At 45.7% G+C, this 16,976-nt stretch overlaps 1 protein-coding gene across 1 annotated transcript in view; it reads right to left on the minus strand.

Moving 5' to 3' along the window:
• Nucleotides 1–16,976, minus strand: part of LOC124721402 (alpha-aminoadipic semialdehyde synthase, mitochondrial) — a 285,169-nt gene that overhangs the window by 244,203 nt on the left and 23,990 nt on the right. Inside the window, exon 2 of the mRNA XM_047246342.1 lies at nt 2,648–2,722. Within this exon, the coding sequence (XP_047102298.1) occupies nt 2,648–2,716 (69 nt within the window). The 5' untranslated portion in view covers nt 2,717–2,722. The remainder of the gene's footprint in view (nt 1–2,647; nt 2,723–16,976) is intronic.

The raw sequence follows: 16,976 nt of genomic DNA on the forward strand, positions 1-16,976 counted from the left end.
GGACAGAGGGAGGTATAGGAGGAGATGGACTGAGAATGAGTCAGGGGGAGATGGACAGAGAGAGGGGTAGGAAGGACAGAGTGTTAGGCAGGACGATATGGACAGAGAGAGGGGTATTAGGGGATGGGCTGAGAGAGAGGCAGGAGGAGAGGGACAGAGAGAGGCGTAGGAGGAGATGGATAGAGAGAGAGGCAGCAGGAGATGGACAGAGAGTGTGGCAGGATGAGATGGACAGAGAGAGGGGTAGGAGGAGATGGACAGAAAGAGGGGTAGGAGGGACGGAGTGTGAGACAGGAGGAGATGAACAGAGAGAGCAGTATTAGGAGATGGGCTGAGAGAGAGGCAGGAGGAGACGGACAGAGGGAGGTGTAGGAGGAGATGGATAGAGAGAGAGGCAGCAGGAGATGGACAGAGAGAGGGGTAGGGGGAGATGGACAGAGAGTGAGGCAGGAGGAGACAGGCAGAGAGAGGGGTAGGAGGAGATGAACAGATAGAGGGGGCCAGGAGATGGACAGAGAGAGAGAGGCAGGAGGAGATGAACAGCGAGAGGTGTCAGCTGATCGACAGAGAGAGAAAGAGGGAAAGACGAGATGGACTAGTAGAAGACTCTATTAAATACATTCTTTGGTGATTTTATAATAAACAAATCGTTATATGGTAAAAGATAAAAATTAAATGTCCTGATAAATGTGAATATTTCCCAACGGTTCTGTGAATTTGTAGACAAATAATTATTGCATCCTCAGTCCTCTCAGTTGAAAAGAAGTAACGAACAACTGGCGAAAGAAAGAAAGTATGGTTTCCTTAAATCACTTTAAGCTAATGATAAAATGATTGCATCGATGAAGGTACGGCTTTTCCTGCCACTATCAATGCTCAGTTGAACTTGAGTTTCGTCTCTAAGAATCTCGTCCTTGACTGGTCTTCAGTTTGATAGGGTGTTACAACCTTAAGTTTCTTTTATTCGGAGGGTAACCTAATACTATTACTAAACAAACAAATAATTTCAGCTGTCATCGGATTAGTTAGCATATGTGTCATGCTTGGGTAATTTTCACCTCTCCCCAAGCTCACTTCACTGTTGTTCATTATTTTTACCTCAGATACAGAACACCACTTCAAACGCTTTGCGTGCAAAGTTACAAATGTGCAAACAGATTTTTTTGTCTAGCGTATAGCGTCATCAACTATTTTGTCGTCAGAGTACAATTAGTTGTATAGAAATTAAAATATTAATCTGAGCAAGCATCACAATAGTAGCTGTCGGACTCACAATGGAAGGAATCTTATCCCAGTCATTTATGGCATTCCAGGGCAATTTGTGATGCTACTCCACGGTCACTTGCTTCCCTCAGAGTCATTAAAAAGGAATCAGTATCTTTTCTATGTATAATGAATTCATAATCAACAGAACTCAGTCCAATTTAATGTTTAACTGCATGTTTTCAGATGCAGTCAACAGCAGCGGCGCCGCAACAGAGAGAAGCTCACAGAGCCAACACTCATCAACACAGCTTAGTGCAGGAAAACCGCAGTATTTGTTTGTTTCTATATCCTTCAACATTTTCACTAAGGATTTACTCATCACTTTGCATGTGCAGGTTGTGCATTACGCGTTTGCTACCGTGTTTACCCACAACAGAAATATAAATTGTAACACATAGCAAACCAACATAGCAAGATTAGTACGAGAAACAGACCTTGGTTTGATGAAGTAAAATGTCTCGATATAACCCTCGAAAAAATGCCTAATATATCAAGATCATGTTACAACAAGAAGAAAAAAACTTGTTTATTGCGAAATCATTAAAACCTTTCTCCGTCAACAAAGACTAAAATTTTGTAAGACTGGCATGGCTAAGTTCGTGGAGCATGCGATTTTAATTTTCTATATAAAATTTATTTATCTTGATCTCAAATTTATTGAAGGATGAGCGGTTTCGATCAATCAGGTAATCATCATCAGATCGACGAGAGAAAGAAAAACATTGTTCGTAATCTACTCTAACGACATACAGTTTGTACCATATATGAAAATTAACAGACAACATTGCAGTAAAATCGTTGTTACAAATGTGGTATACGCACATACTGTGCAATTAAAACTGCTGTGCATTATGCAATGCTACCCTTTAAGACGCAAGCTACCATCCACTGGAGGGCGCGAAATTTAAAAACAGAAGTGCCCTCTTTCGCACGATTCAAACATATAATTTCCATCTTTTCAAAGAGTGATCAAAGGCATCTTCAACTGTAAACGTAGTGACCACATGCTGAGAGAGCGATTGAGGCAACAGACACTAACAATAACCATTAAATATGAACTTACATTGTATACAAATATTAAATAAATTTAATCACTCTTCTGCAGCGAAAGTTGCCTTCATACTTCCCACAAATTGTACCAGTGTTAAGAAATATTCAAGTCCATCAATTATTCAATTATAGTTGCTGTATTCACTAAGAGTAAATCATATTTACAAATGCAATTCCTCTAATAGTAAAACAATTTCACTGATATTCTGTCTTGTTTCATACTGGAAATTCTTTCTCAATCATATTTGCAACAAATATTTATACAATATATAAATATGAATAAAAGAACATTGTATGTTTCTGTGACGTGAGAGAAACCACTGCAACTTACCTGAACGTATCTAACATGTTGCCTCTGTACAACTGTGTTCTTAGCACTCGCAAAGATGATCTGGTTCATAGTGCCCTGAAACAGTTAAAGATTTCTCTTTAAACAATATTTAAGCTCACATTCATCTGAAAGCTTAGAGTACTAAATTCTCATACATCATTTATCGGTGAGTCAAAACATTATGACGACATCCTTAATAACTTGTTAGTTCACCTTTGGAAGTCAGTACACCAGCGATCCTACGGGGCGTGGATTCGACAAGTCTACGATATGTTTCCGAAGGAATGTGGCATCAGATGGCTTCGGACAAGTCACGCGATTGCCGTAAAATGCAGTCCGATGGTTCGCGGACACAGGGCTGAAGCCCGTCAGCGTCTCAGATGTGTTCCATCGGCTTCAGACCAGGCGCGTTTGATGAGCAAGAAATCAGTATGCGTTCACTATTACGCTCTTCAAACCAATGTATCACGATTCTTGTCTTACGACACGGACAGTTGGAAGATCCCGTCGCCCCAGGGAAGACATCAAGCATAAAAGGATGCAGGTGGTCCGCGATAATGTTCAAGTAATCCACAGCTGTGTGGTGCTTATATTACTATCACAGGACCCATGAAAGCCCAGGTATATGTCCTTCAGAGCATAATACTACCCCACCGGGCTGCGCCCATGGTGCGGTGCACGTTTCGAGCAGCCAGTCGCCTGAATGACTGTGTATCCGGAAACGACCATCGACCTGGTGCAACAAGAAACGTGATTCATCCGACAAGACATTTTCAGGATATTCTCATTTCCTTATAGAGATGCCTTGGTGTATTATTATTACCATTCTAAAGCTCCTATCTCGACTAATGTACACTGCCGCAAAAAAATTAGTACACCCTTTTAGAGGTTTCCAGTTAACTCAAGATGTATCGTTGGAACAGTGCACATGGAGTACATGAAATGATCAGATTTGTAAGTCGGCTGTTTAGGTTTTTATGTAGATAACACCACATATCGTGAAAATCACGGACTGTGCTGTGTGCAGTCTGTCGCTGGTTTGCATTGTTGGAATATTTGCTATTGTAGTGGCGGGCAGTTGAATGTGAACAGCGCGTAGCGTTGGCGCAGTTGGAGGTGAGCCGCCAGCAGTGGTGGATGTGGGGAGAGAGATGGCGGACGAGCTGGACGTGTGTCCATCAGAAAGAGTAAATTTGTAATACTGGATATCATGAACTGATATATATATATATATATATATATATATATATATATATATATATATATATATATATATATATATATATATGATGACTTTTGAACATTATTAAGGTAAATACACTCCTGGAAATGGAAAAAAGAACACATTGACACCGGTGTGTCAGACCCACCATACTTGCTCCGGACACTGCGAGAGGGCTGCACAAGCAATGATCACACGCACGGCACAGCGGACACACCAGGAACCGCGGTGTTGGCCGTCGAATGGCGCTAGCTGCGCAGCATTTGTGCACCGCCGCCGTCAGTGTCAGCCAGTTTGCCGTGGCATACGGAGCTCCATCGCAGTCTTTAACACTGGTAGCATGCCGCGACAGCGTGGACGTGAACCGTATGTGCAGTTGACGGACTTTGAGCGAGGGCGTATAGTGGGCATGCGGGAGGCCGGGTGGACGTACCGCCGAATTGCTCAACACGTGGGGCGTGAGGTCTCCACAGTACATCGATGTTGTCGCCAGTGGTCGGCGGAAGGTGCACGTGCCCGTCGACCTGGGACCGGACCGCAGCGACGCACGGATGCACGCCAAGACCGTAGGATCCTACGCAGTGCCGTAGGGGACCGCACCGCCACTTCCCAGCAAATTAGGGACACTGTTGCTCCTGGGGTATCGGCGAGGACCATTCGCAACCGTCTCCATGAAGCTGGGCTACGGTCCCACACACCGTTAGGCCGTCTTCCGCTCACGCCCCAACATCGTGCAGCCCGCCTCCAGTGGTGTCGCGACAGGGGTGAATGGAGGGACGAATGGAGACGTGTCGTCTTCAGCGATGAGAGTCGCTTCTGCCTTGGTGCCAATGATGGTCGTATGCGTGTTTGGCGCCGTGCAGGTGAGCGCCACAATCAGGACTGCATACGACCGAGGCACACAGGGCCAACACCCGGCATCATGGTGTGGGGAGCGATCTCCTACACTGGCCGTACACCACTGGTGATCGTCGAGGGGACACTGAATAGTGCACGGTACATCCAAACCGTCATCGAACCCATCGTTCTACCATTCCTAGACCGGCAAGGGAACTTGCTGTTCCAACAGGACAATGCACGTCCGCATGTATCCCGTGCCACCCAACGTGCTCTAGAAGGTGTAAGTCAACTACCCTGGCCAGCAAGATCTCCGGATCTGTCCCCCATTGAGCATGTTTGGGACTGGATGAAGCGTCGTCTCACGCGGTCTGCACGTCCAGCACGAACGCTGGTCCAACTGAGGCGCCAGGTGGAAATGGCATGGCAAGCCGTTCCACAGGACTACATCCAGCATCCCTACGATCGTCTCCATGGGAGAATAGCAGCCTGCATTGCTGCGAAACGTGGATATACACTGTACTAGTGCCGACATTGTGCATGCTCTGTTGCCTGTGTCTATGTGCCTGTGGTTCTGTCAGTGTGATCATGTGATGTATCTGACCCCAGGAATGTGTCAATAAAGTTTCCCCTTCCTGGGACAATGAATTCACGGTGTTCTTATTTCAGTTTCCAGGAGTGTACATTGTTTGTTCTCTATCAAAATCTTTCATTTGCTAACTATGCCTATCAGTAGTTAGTGCCTTCAGTAGTTAGAATCTTTTATTTAGCTGGCAGTATTGGCGCTCGCTGTATTGCAGTAGTTCGAGTAACGAAGATTTTTGTGAAGTAAATGATTCATGAAAGGTATAGGTTATTGTTGGTCAGGGCCATTCTTTTGTAGGGGTTATTGAAAGTCAGATTGCGTTGCGCTAAAAATATTGTGTGTCAGTTTAGCGTTGATCAGAATAAGTAAAGAGAGAAATGTCTGAGTACGTTCAGTTTAGCTCAGCTGTTTGAAAATCAAATAACGTAGAAGTTTTCCAGCACTGTCATTTATAAAGTTTTTTTCTAAGGGGACATTACAGATTTACAGATTAATAGCACAAGTGGTTCCGGGGTACCAGGTATCGACCCATGCTGAAATACCCGTATTAGTACGTGGCGTAGCCTCCACTGGCGGCAATGCTGTCATCCAGTCGATTGTACATATGGCGAATATTGTCCTGGGATACATTATGCCACACCTACTCGACCTGTTCACGCAGTCCTGTGAAGGTTGTTGGTTGACGAATCGCACAAGTCACTTCTCGTCTCATCATAATCCACACGTGCTCGATTGCAGACAAGTCCAGATATCGTGCTGGTCAGGGAAGTTGCTGCACGTCTTGCAGACCACGTTGAGTTTCACGGGCAGCGTGTGGGCGTGCATTACCCAGTTGGAACAACACATCACCGTCCTATTGCAAGAAGGGCTAAAGGTCAGGTCTAACAATATTCTGCACGTACCGAGCGCAGGTTAGCGTCGCCCCCAGAACGAGAGTTGTACCTTACCGCACCCCAGACATTAAGGCCTGGGACGGGGCCAGTGTGACTTGGATGAATGCAACACTCACCAGGTCTACGTAATACACGCAAACGACCATCACTTGCCTGCAGGTAGAATCTGCAGTGTTTTGCTTGATAGAGTCACGTCATTTAAACATCTGTGTGTACCGTTGCAAAGCGATATGAAATGGAACGTAAGTTAATACGGTTGAGTTGAAAAAACAAACCCGTAATATTCGGATACAGATTTGGCAGTGTTTTGCTTGATGTAGTCACGTCATTTAAACATCTGTGTGTACCGTTGCAAAGCAATATGAAATGGAACGAGCATGTGAGGACTGTGATAGGGAAGGTGAATGGTCGACTTCGGCTTATTGGGAGAATTTTAGGAAAGTGTGGTTCATCTGTAAAGGAGATAGCATATAGGACGCTAGTGCGACCTATTCTTGAATACTGCTAGAGTGTTTGGGCCCCGTACCAGGTCTGATTAAAGGAAGACATCGAGGCAGTTCAGAGACGGGCTGCTAGATTTGTTACCGGTAGTTTAGAACAACACGCAAGTGTTATGGAGATGCTCCGGGAACCCAAAATGGAATCCCTGCAGGGAATAAGACGTTATTTTCGAGGAAAACTACTGAGAAAATTTGGATAACCGGCATATGGAGCTGACTGTATTACCATTCTACTGGCGCAACATACATTGTGCGTAAGGACCACGAAGATAAGGTACAAGAAATTAGAGCTCATATGGAGGCATACAGACAGCCGCTTTTCCCTCACCCTATTTGCGAGTGGAAGAGGAAGTGAAATGACTAGTAGTGGTACAGGGTACCTTCCGCCATGTGCTTACTGCGGCTTGCGGAGTATGTATGCAGACGTAGATGCACGTTACTTTGGAATAGCACATAAGAAGCACCTGATTACGATTGGCATACTATTGAAAAGTACCTAAAATAGGATTTCAGTCTGTAAAAATGTTTATTTAAATATTTCTCACGATACAACCCTAAATAACAGTAAATGCTATCATATTATGGTCATAACATTCTAGAAAACTTGCAGAAATCTGCGCGAAAACAGGTGATAAACGAAACTACAATTGAGATGAACGCAGCTGTACATCCCGGAGGTAAAAGAAGGCGAGTATTTGAATACAGAGGATCAGTTAAAAATTCACGAGAAGAGATTTGTTTTATGAGAATAATACATCATCAACACAAGTCATTAGAGAACATAGAGATGCTACTATGGACGTCCTTTTACTTCCAGACAAGACAAAGATCATTTGTCACTCATGTTGAACACATTTCTATTCTGTACTTGTAATCACTGAAAGATCTTAAAAATACCATTTAGATTGCACTTCAGTTAACCGAGCAAGGTGGAGCATTCGGGAGGACGACGGTTCAAACCTGCGTCCAGCCCCCCCCCCCCCCCCAGATTTAGGTCTCCCGCTATTTCCCTAAATCGCTCCAGGCAAATGTCGGGATAGTTCTATTGAAACGATACGGGCGATTTCCTGAGCCATCCTTGACACAATTCGAGCTTGTGCTCCGTCTGTGATGACCTCGATGTCGACGGGACGTTAAACCCAGTCTTCCTTCCTTCCTTTTGCACTTCAGGAAATCGGACGATCGTCTTCTCCTCAGTAAGAGCACTTGCGAATCGAAAACCCAAATGTTATACGTCTACCGCATGCTACATAAAACGTGGAAAAGGGATAACTGCTAACTTTCTCCTTACCGATGATGGCGAAACTGTTCAAGCTGTGAGTGCATCGGGTGGCACTGACGGTCCCTGTTGTGCTTTCGCCGAATCAGTTAGAAGAAATGAATCGGGCTAGTTCCCAAGTAATCGAGTGGTTGGCAAATCCGGACACTAAACTTTATTTTTTCCTTTTTATGTTAATAATTATCTATAAAATTGTTTGTAATTATTACTATTCATTCACCAACAGCATCATTTGTTAAATAATAATGGATTTTATACCACTGTCATCCAGCAGTGCAGTGGCTGAAACACTTCGTTGACGATCAACAGCCATATCCAATTACATTACTGGCCATTAAAATTGCTACTCCGCGAAGATGACGTGCTACAGTGCGAAATTTAACCGACAGGAAGAAGATGCTGTGATATGCAAATGATTAGCTTTTCAGAGCATTCACACAAGATTGGCGCCGGTGGCGACACCTACAACGTGCTGATATGAGGAAAGTTTCCAACCGATTTCTCATACACAAACAGCAGTTGACCGGCGTTGCCTGGTGAAACATTGTTGTGATGCCTCGTGTAAGGAGAAGAAATGCGTACCATCACGTTTCCGACTTTGATAAAGGTCGGATTGTAGCATATCGCGATTGCGGTTTATCGTATCGCGACATTGCTGCTCGCGTTGGTCGAGATCCAATGACTGTTAGCAGAATATGGAATCGGTGGGTTCAGGAGGGTAATACGTAACGCCGTGCTGGATCCCAACGGCCTCGTATTACTAGCAGTCGAGATGACAGGCATCTTATCCGCATGGCTATAACGGATCGTGCAGCCACGTCTGGATCCCTGAATCAACAGATGGGGACGTTTGCAAGACAACAACCATCTGCTCGACCAGTTCGACGAAATTTGCAGCAGCATGGACTATCAGCTCGGAGACCATGGCTGCGGTTACCCTTGACGCTGCATCACAGACTGGAGCGCCTGCGATGGTGTACTCAACGACGAACCTGGGTGCTCGAATGGCAAACCGTCACGTTTTCGGATGAATCCAGGTTCTGTTTACAGCATCATGGTGGTCGCATCCGTGTTTGGCGACATCGTGGTGAACGCACATTGAAAGCGTGTATTCGTCATCGCCATACTGGCGTATCACCCGGGGTGGTGGTATGGGGTGCCATTGGTTACACGTCTCGGTCACCTCATGTTCGCACTGACGGCACTTTGAACAGTGGACGTTACATTTCAGTTGTGTTACGACCCGTGTCTCTACCCTTCATTCGATCCCTGCAAAACCCTACATTTCAGCAGGATAATGCACGACCGCATGTTGCAGGTCCTGTACGGGCCTTTCTGGATACAGAAAATGTTCGACTGCTGCCCTGGCCAGCACGTTCTCCAGATCTCTCACCAATTGAGAACGTCTGGTCAATGGAGGTCGAGCAACTGGCTCGTCACAATACGCCAGTCACCACTCTTGATGAACTGTGGTATCGTGTTGAAGCTGCATGGGCAGCTGTACCTGTACACGCCATTCAACCTCTATTTGACTCAATGCCCAGGCGTATCAAGGCCGTTATTACGGCCAGAGGTGGTTGTTCTGGGTAATGTAATCACATGTCAGCTCTAGTATAATATATTTGCCCAATGAATACCCGTTTATCATCTGCATTTCTGCATTTCTTCTTGGTGTAGCAATTTTAATAGCCAGTAGTGTAAGAATGGACTCGCAAACCGCAATTATGGTTCCGCCTCAGCTGTAGAATACACTCTAGGACAAAAAAACCTGCACACGACGAATTAATTACTCGAATGGAACGGAAATCAGTAAATGCTACGTACATGTACAGAAAAATTAATAATTATAATTTCAGAAAAACAGGCTGATTTAGTCAAGAGAAAGAGCTTCACAATTTGAGCAAGTCTATAGCGTGTTGGTCCACCTCTGACCCTTTTGCAACCAGCTGTTCGGCTTGGCATTGATTGATGGAGTTGGTGGATGTCGTCCTGAGGGATAGCGTGCCAAATTCTCTCCAATTGGCGCGTTAGATCGTCAAAATCCCGAGTTGGTTGGAGGGCCCTGCCCATAATTCTCTGAAAGTTCACAATTGGGGAGAGATCCGGCGATCTTACATAGTAAGGAGAGGGGGGAGGGGGGGGAGGGTTTGGCAAACACGAAAACAAGCAGTAAAAGCTCTCGCCGTGTGCGGAAGAGCATTATCTTGCTGACACGTACTCCCAGCCATGAATGGCAACAAAACGGGTCGTAAAATATCGTCGACGTACCGCTGTGCTGTGAGGATGCCGCGGATGACAACCAAAGGGACTCTGCTATGAAATGACCATAACTCCTGGCTGTCGGCCCATATGGCGGGTGACAGGTTGGTATCCCACCACTGTCCGGGGCGCCTCCAGACACATCTTCGCTGGTCATCGGAGCTCGTTTCGAAGTGGGACTCATCACTGAAGACAATTCTTCTCCAATCAAAGAGATTCCACACGCCGATGAGTAGCGCAGACGTGTCTGGAAACGCCGTGGACAGCAATGGGGTAGCAACCTGACAGTCGCCCGTCATACGACCCGACAACCAGGAATGATGGTCTGCGGTGCCATTTCATCTCTATTAGTAACATCATAAAGTAAAAAAAAAGTTAGCAAACTGATCAGATTTTTATGTGCGTGGCCATGTTCCACATTACTCCAGGCAACTCTTCTTCAAGAGGCCAGGCCAGTTTGCTGTATTAAGGTATTTACTACGCTAAACTACTTTGGGGCCATTCATTCATTGTTTCGTAATATTTCTGTTTTGAGATGTCAAGTGTATGACTTCTGCAGATGGAAAACAGATAAGATTTGGGGGTGTGACATTGCCCACATGAAGCGCAGACAAACAAACCCAGATAAGTAAATGCCTTCCATTTGTAGGCCAGGGACGTCTGTGCTGTCAGGAGGTTGTTTGCATCCGGCAAACATTCTGACAGTTTCATGCGCCTCGTAACACAAGTGATGATGTCATCCCGAAATGAACAATCGGTATTTTATGCCAGTCTCTGATGTTGAAGGGAAGCTAAGGCTACGACAGAGGAAAGGTTTTGAATGCAAAGATAACTACATTTAGAAGCTCGATGCAAAATTAAATGTGTATTAGTGATCTATTTTGGGGGCCAAATGTATTTAGTGAAAAACTGTGATCTTCTAAGCAACTATTATAATCGTAACTAAATTGACTAGCTAGGAAAGTCGGCTCTGAAGCTAGTCGATTTTTAAGTATATTCTATTATTTATGGAGATTTAAATTCACTACATAACCTAAAACAGTTACATCTACTTAACCGATCGAAGCAGTGCAGTGGTTAGTACACTGGACTCTCATTAGAGACAACGACAGTTGAAATCCGCGTCCGTCAATCGAGATTTAGTATTTCCGTGATTGCCTCAAATAACTTCTGTACTCCGTTTCTAATGACCTCATTGTCAACAAAAGTCTTTCTTCTGTATCTACACGGTTCAGTCACCTTAATGTGACTACCGCCCTCGTTCGACTTCAGCATGCAATAACCACTCACAGACGGCTGTTAGCAGCACTAACTGTGAAGGGCATATACGGCGTGTTGTAAAACAATGCAGTCGTCATAATACGGAAACCCAGAGATTTACCTTACGACCAAAAGGGCATGATCATTGGCTTTCGATCCAAGCGTGGAAGCATTTCCGAAACGCCTAAGTCTATAAAGTGTATTCGTACACTAATGCATGAATGGGTGACATAGTCCAAAGAAATTTCAGTGAGTCGCAAGTCCAGCAGAGGAATACTCAATATGACGTCAGCATGGAATAACAAACACCTCATTTGGGTGGTTACTGCTAACTGTAGGCCTACAACTTGACGTCGCGTGTTAGCAGGATGTTGGAGCACAACTAAAGGTGCACCACTCGCCGTCTGATGGCGTTTACTGCACACTGGACTGTGAGAACGTATTTTTTGCCGCCGCATATCACTGACGTTGGGTTACCATGGGCTTGTCTGTGCAGTGATGATCACTTACTAAAATTTTTAAAAAAAAAGAAATTTTGGCACAAAAAATAATGAACTCATATAAGAAATACAATCGATTTGAATGCTGCATCACACAGTGCTTTTCCAAGTATCGTACTCTTAGTGTGATATTCTCGAGCATTAAACACATTTATGAAGCTATATTGTAAGAGTAGTACTGTTATCCCATACTACAAACAATATTCAAGATTTCTTTTCTGTGTGTCAGGTACTGTTTCCTGCTTGGACTGTCGATCTACGAGGCGTATTCGAAAAGTAAGCTCCGATTAGGCGCGAAATGGAAACCACTGTGAAAATCTGATGGAACTTTGCACAGATGTGTTGGGCAGTGTCTTTATTATGCCCGTCGATCGCTTCAGGCCACTCTCTTCAGGTCAGAGCGCAAAGCGATCACGTAGAAATGCCTAAAACAAAAGTGTCACCCGCGAAGTAAGTGGGGTCTGATGAGAGATTTCGCCTGAAGCTATGCAGCCCACACAACGTAAGTGTCATGCGTTTCTTTCTTCGAGACAATTTTTAGCCGCAGTATACAGGGGCAATGAAGACGCTCCTGCAGCATTTTCGATGGGAAGTGTTTGATCACCCACAATACAGCCCTTAATTGGCTCCCTCCGTTGCTCATCTCTGCTCACATGAACCTCAGGCTACGAAGACATTTTGAAACAGACAAAGAAAGGCAGACCAGCGTAGAGAATTGGCACAGGCGGCTGCTTTCTATGACGAGGGTACTGGAAAGTTTGTACAACGCAACAACAGATGTCTAAATCGGAGCGGCGACTATTTAGAGAGGTAGCTGGAAGGTGTGGCTAACTGTTGCGATAAAAAAAATATTTTCACTTTGGTTTTCATTTCGCGACCGTTAGGACCTCACTTTCCGAACAGCCCTCGTAGCTAATAGGGGCTTCGTTTTGAAGCCTTAAAATCTTTATGTTTTCTTTGTCATTTTCCGTTCATTACAACCGCTGTGCTGTTAACTCGCGTCCTAAGAACTTACGGACCGTCGCTTCATATGAATTAAGGAGTGTGGATGTATTGGACGTAGCGCTGAAGCGTGACAAACTGATGGGAGGAAACATTATGACCAATTACTCTATAGCAAAAAAACGGTTCAAATGGCTCTGAGCACTATGGGACTTAACTGCTGTGGTCATCAGTCCCCTAGAACTTAGAACTACTTAAACCTAACTAACCTAAGGACATCACACACATCCATGCCCGAGGCAGGATTCGAACCTGGGACCGTAGCGGTCATACTGTAGCGCCTAGAACCGCACGGCCACTCCGGCCGGCTACTCTATAGCGTGTTGGTCCACATTTAGAACTCAGTACACTATAGATTTTGCATGGCATAGATTCGACAAGTCTATGGTAGGTTTCCCGTGGTAAGCAGCACCAGGTGCCTACGCACAGGTCATGCAATTCCCGTAAATTACGGTTTGCTTTGTGGGAGCGGAGCTGGCGCTCAAAAGTGTCCATAATATTTTCTATTGGCTTCATATCAGGCGGATTTGGTGGACAAGAGTTCGACGTAAGTTAATTCCCATGCTCCTCAAACCAGTCTATCGCGAATCTGGCAGTTACCCTGCTAGAAGATCCTATCGCTGTCAGGGGACTTCAAGCATGAGGGGATGCACGTAGTCCGCAGTGATGTTCAGTTGGCCCACAGCTGTCATGGTGCCGTCGATTACTGCCTCAGGTCCGATGGAAGCCCAGGTGAATGTCCCCCATAGCATAACACCGCCCCCACCGACCTGCGCCCGTAGCACGATAAATGTTCCGAGCAGCTGTTCGACGACGTATACGGTCACGACCACCGACATAGACCAACAAGAATGTGATTCATCCGACCAGGCGGTATAGTTGCACTGATCCACGGTCCAGTCTTTATGATCCTGTACCCACTGCAATCGTAATTGGCAATGTCGTTGAATCAAAGCTGGAACACATAGACGTCGTCTACTGCGGAGACTTATGTTCAACAATGTGTGTTCAACTGTGTGCTCCGAAACACTTGTGCTTGCGCCAGTATTATACTCTATGGCTTAATCTGCTACCAATCACTGCCCATTCCCGTTTACAGAGCGAGAAAGCTGCCGACCTCGACTTCCTGTGATGAGGCGTGGGCGTCCAACGTCTAGTCGCCTACTCGTGGTGTCACCGATCTTCAATCACTTTTCGTAGATGTTCACGACATTAGCATGGAAACAGCTGACCAGCTCTACCATTTCCGAGATCCTTTTTCCCAGGTGCCAGGCCATAACAATTTGTCTTTTGTCAGAATTGCCTGTTTCAATAGATTTCGCTATTTGTTGCCCTATCTTCGCTAGAATGATTTCCCTTTCGCCTCAGTTCACTTATACAGGGTGTTTGTTATTATAGATTCAAACTGAAGGAGCGAGTAGAGGACAATGAAGCAAGCACATAATCTCAGTGTACATACGTCCGGAAACCAATGGTTTCCCCGATACGACGTGTGTTCTAGTGCAGTCACGCTGTTAATGTCTAAGGCTGTGTTTGTTTCCAAACACAGCAACTGAATCCTAAATTGTAAATTTCAAGGTTATATACTGTACTCGTTTGATATTATCAACATTCTGAGTACTTAAGTACTGGTATGTAGCGTTTCGACAACAAGTGTATCGGTCGTGGCTCGCCAGTACCAGTTCCATCGCCTTCAATCCGTTGGACTTTTCTGTGTGGGGATATTTGAAAGCTTTAGTGTATACCAGTGCTGTTGTAAGTGTTGATAAACTCCGGGAACGGGTTGTGGATTGTTTTTAAAGCATTCGTAACACACCTGAGATTTCTGAACGTGTTTGACCATCAATGAGGAGACGTGCTGATGCCGGTCTTCACATGAACGGTCGCCTTGTGACTTACTTCTTATAATGTGTTTAGCCTGAAATGTATATCTGCAGTCTGGATCCTTGGGGACTCGGTTATAAAATGTCTATGTACTCAGTCGTAATACACAGGTGTACAAAACTTAAGGGCGAAAGTTGCTTTCACATGATGAGTCACTGACAAGAAGCAAAGCTCGATGAAACTTGGACCGATACGTAAAAAGAGCTGTTACAATATACACACATCAAAAAAAGTTTTGCACCACCCCGGTATTGTATCACAGACACAGTCCCTTTGACTGTTCAGAGAAGTCACTAAACCCGCCCAAAGATGTAAACAACCATGCATGAGCAGCGCCTATTAGACGGAGGGGGTCCGACAGTCGTTCAGTTACAGTCATTCCACCAGGAAGGAATTACACGGCTCGTGTTGTCTGTAGTTTAACCATGACTAGACGGTCAATACCGCGGTTCGACTGCGTCTGCATTGTTACTTTGTGCCAGGAAGGGCTCTCAACGAGGGAATTGTCCAGGCGTCTCGGAGTGAACCAAAGCGAAGTTGTTCGGACGAGGAGATACAGAGAGACAGGACCTGTCGATGACATGCCTCGCTCAGGCCGCCCAAGGGCTACTACTGCAGCGGATGACCGCTACCTACGGATTATGGCTCGCAGGAACCCTGACAGCAACGCCACCGTGTTGAATAATGCTTTTCGTGCAGCCACAGGACGTCATGTTACGACTGAAATTGTGCGCAATAGGCTGTATGATGCGCAACTTCACTCCTGACGTCCATGGCGGGGTCCATTTTTGCAACCACGACACCATGCAGTGCGGTACAGATGAGCCCAACAACATGCCAAATGGACCGCTCAGGATTGGCATCATGTTCCCTTCACAGATGAGTGTCGCATATGCCTTCAACCAGACAATCGTCGGAGACGTGTTTGGAAGCAACCCGGTCAGGCTGAACGCCTTTGACACACTGTCCAGCGAGTGCAACAAGGTGGAGGTTCCCTGCTGTTTTTGGATGGCATTATGTGGGGCCGACGTACGCCGCTGGTGGTAATGGAAGGCGCCGTAACGAGTGTACGATAGCCGCGCGGAGTGGCAGCGCGGTTTGAGGCGTCCTGTCACGGACTGCGTGGCCCCTCCCGCCGGAGGTTCGAGTCCTCCCTCGGGCATGGGTGTATGTGTCGTTCTTAGCATAAGTTAATTTACGTAGTGTGGAAGTCTAGGAACCGGTGACCTAAGCAGTTTGGTCTCTTAGAAATTAACGCACATTTGAACATTTTTTAGACTGTACGATACGTGAACGCCATGCTCCGGCCGATAGTGCAACCATATCGGCAGCATATTGGCGAGGCATTCGTCTTTATGGACGACAATTCGCGCCCCCATCGTGCACATCTTGTGAATGACTTCCTTCAGGGTAACGACACCAAATGGTTCAAATGGCTCTGAGCACTATGGGACTTAACATCTGAGATCATCAGTCCCCTAGAACTTAGAACTACTTAAACCTAACTAACCTAAGGACATCACATACATCCATGCCCGAGGCAGGATTGGAACCTGCGACCGTAGCAGTCGCGCAGTTCCAGACTGAAGCGCCTAGAACCGCTCGGCCTCCGCGGCCGGCGATAACGACATCGCTCGACTAGAATGGCCAGCATGTTCTCCACACATGAACCCTATCGAACATGCCTGGGAAAGATTGAAAAGGTCTGTTAATGGACGACGTGACCCACCAAACACTCTGAGGGATCTACGCCGAATCGCCGTTGAGGAGTGGGACAGTCTGGACCAATAGTGCCTTGATAAACTTATGGACAGTATGCCACGACGAATACAGGCATGCATCAATGCAAGAGGACGTGCTACCGGGTATTAGAGGTACTTGTACGTACAGCAATCTGGACAACAACGTCTGAAGGTCTCGCTGTACGTTGGTACAACATGCAATGTGTGATTTCATGAGCAATAAAAGGGTCGGAAATGATGTTTATTTTGATCTCTATTGCAATTTTCTGTACAGGTTCCGGAACTCTCGGATCCGAGTTCATGCAAAACTTTTTTGGTGTGTGTAGTATGGCAGGCAACTGAAAGAATACGCAATGAGAATAACA

The sequence above is a fragment of the Schistocerca piceifrons genome, chromosome X, assembly GCF_021461385.2.
Source record: "Schistocerca piceifrons isolate TAMUIC-IGC-003096 chromosome X, iqSchPice1.1, whole genome shotgun sequence".
Classification (NCBI taxonomy): Eukaryota; Metazoa; Arthropoda; class Insecta; order Orthoptera; family Acrididae; genus Schistocerca; species Schistocerca piceifrons.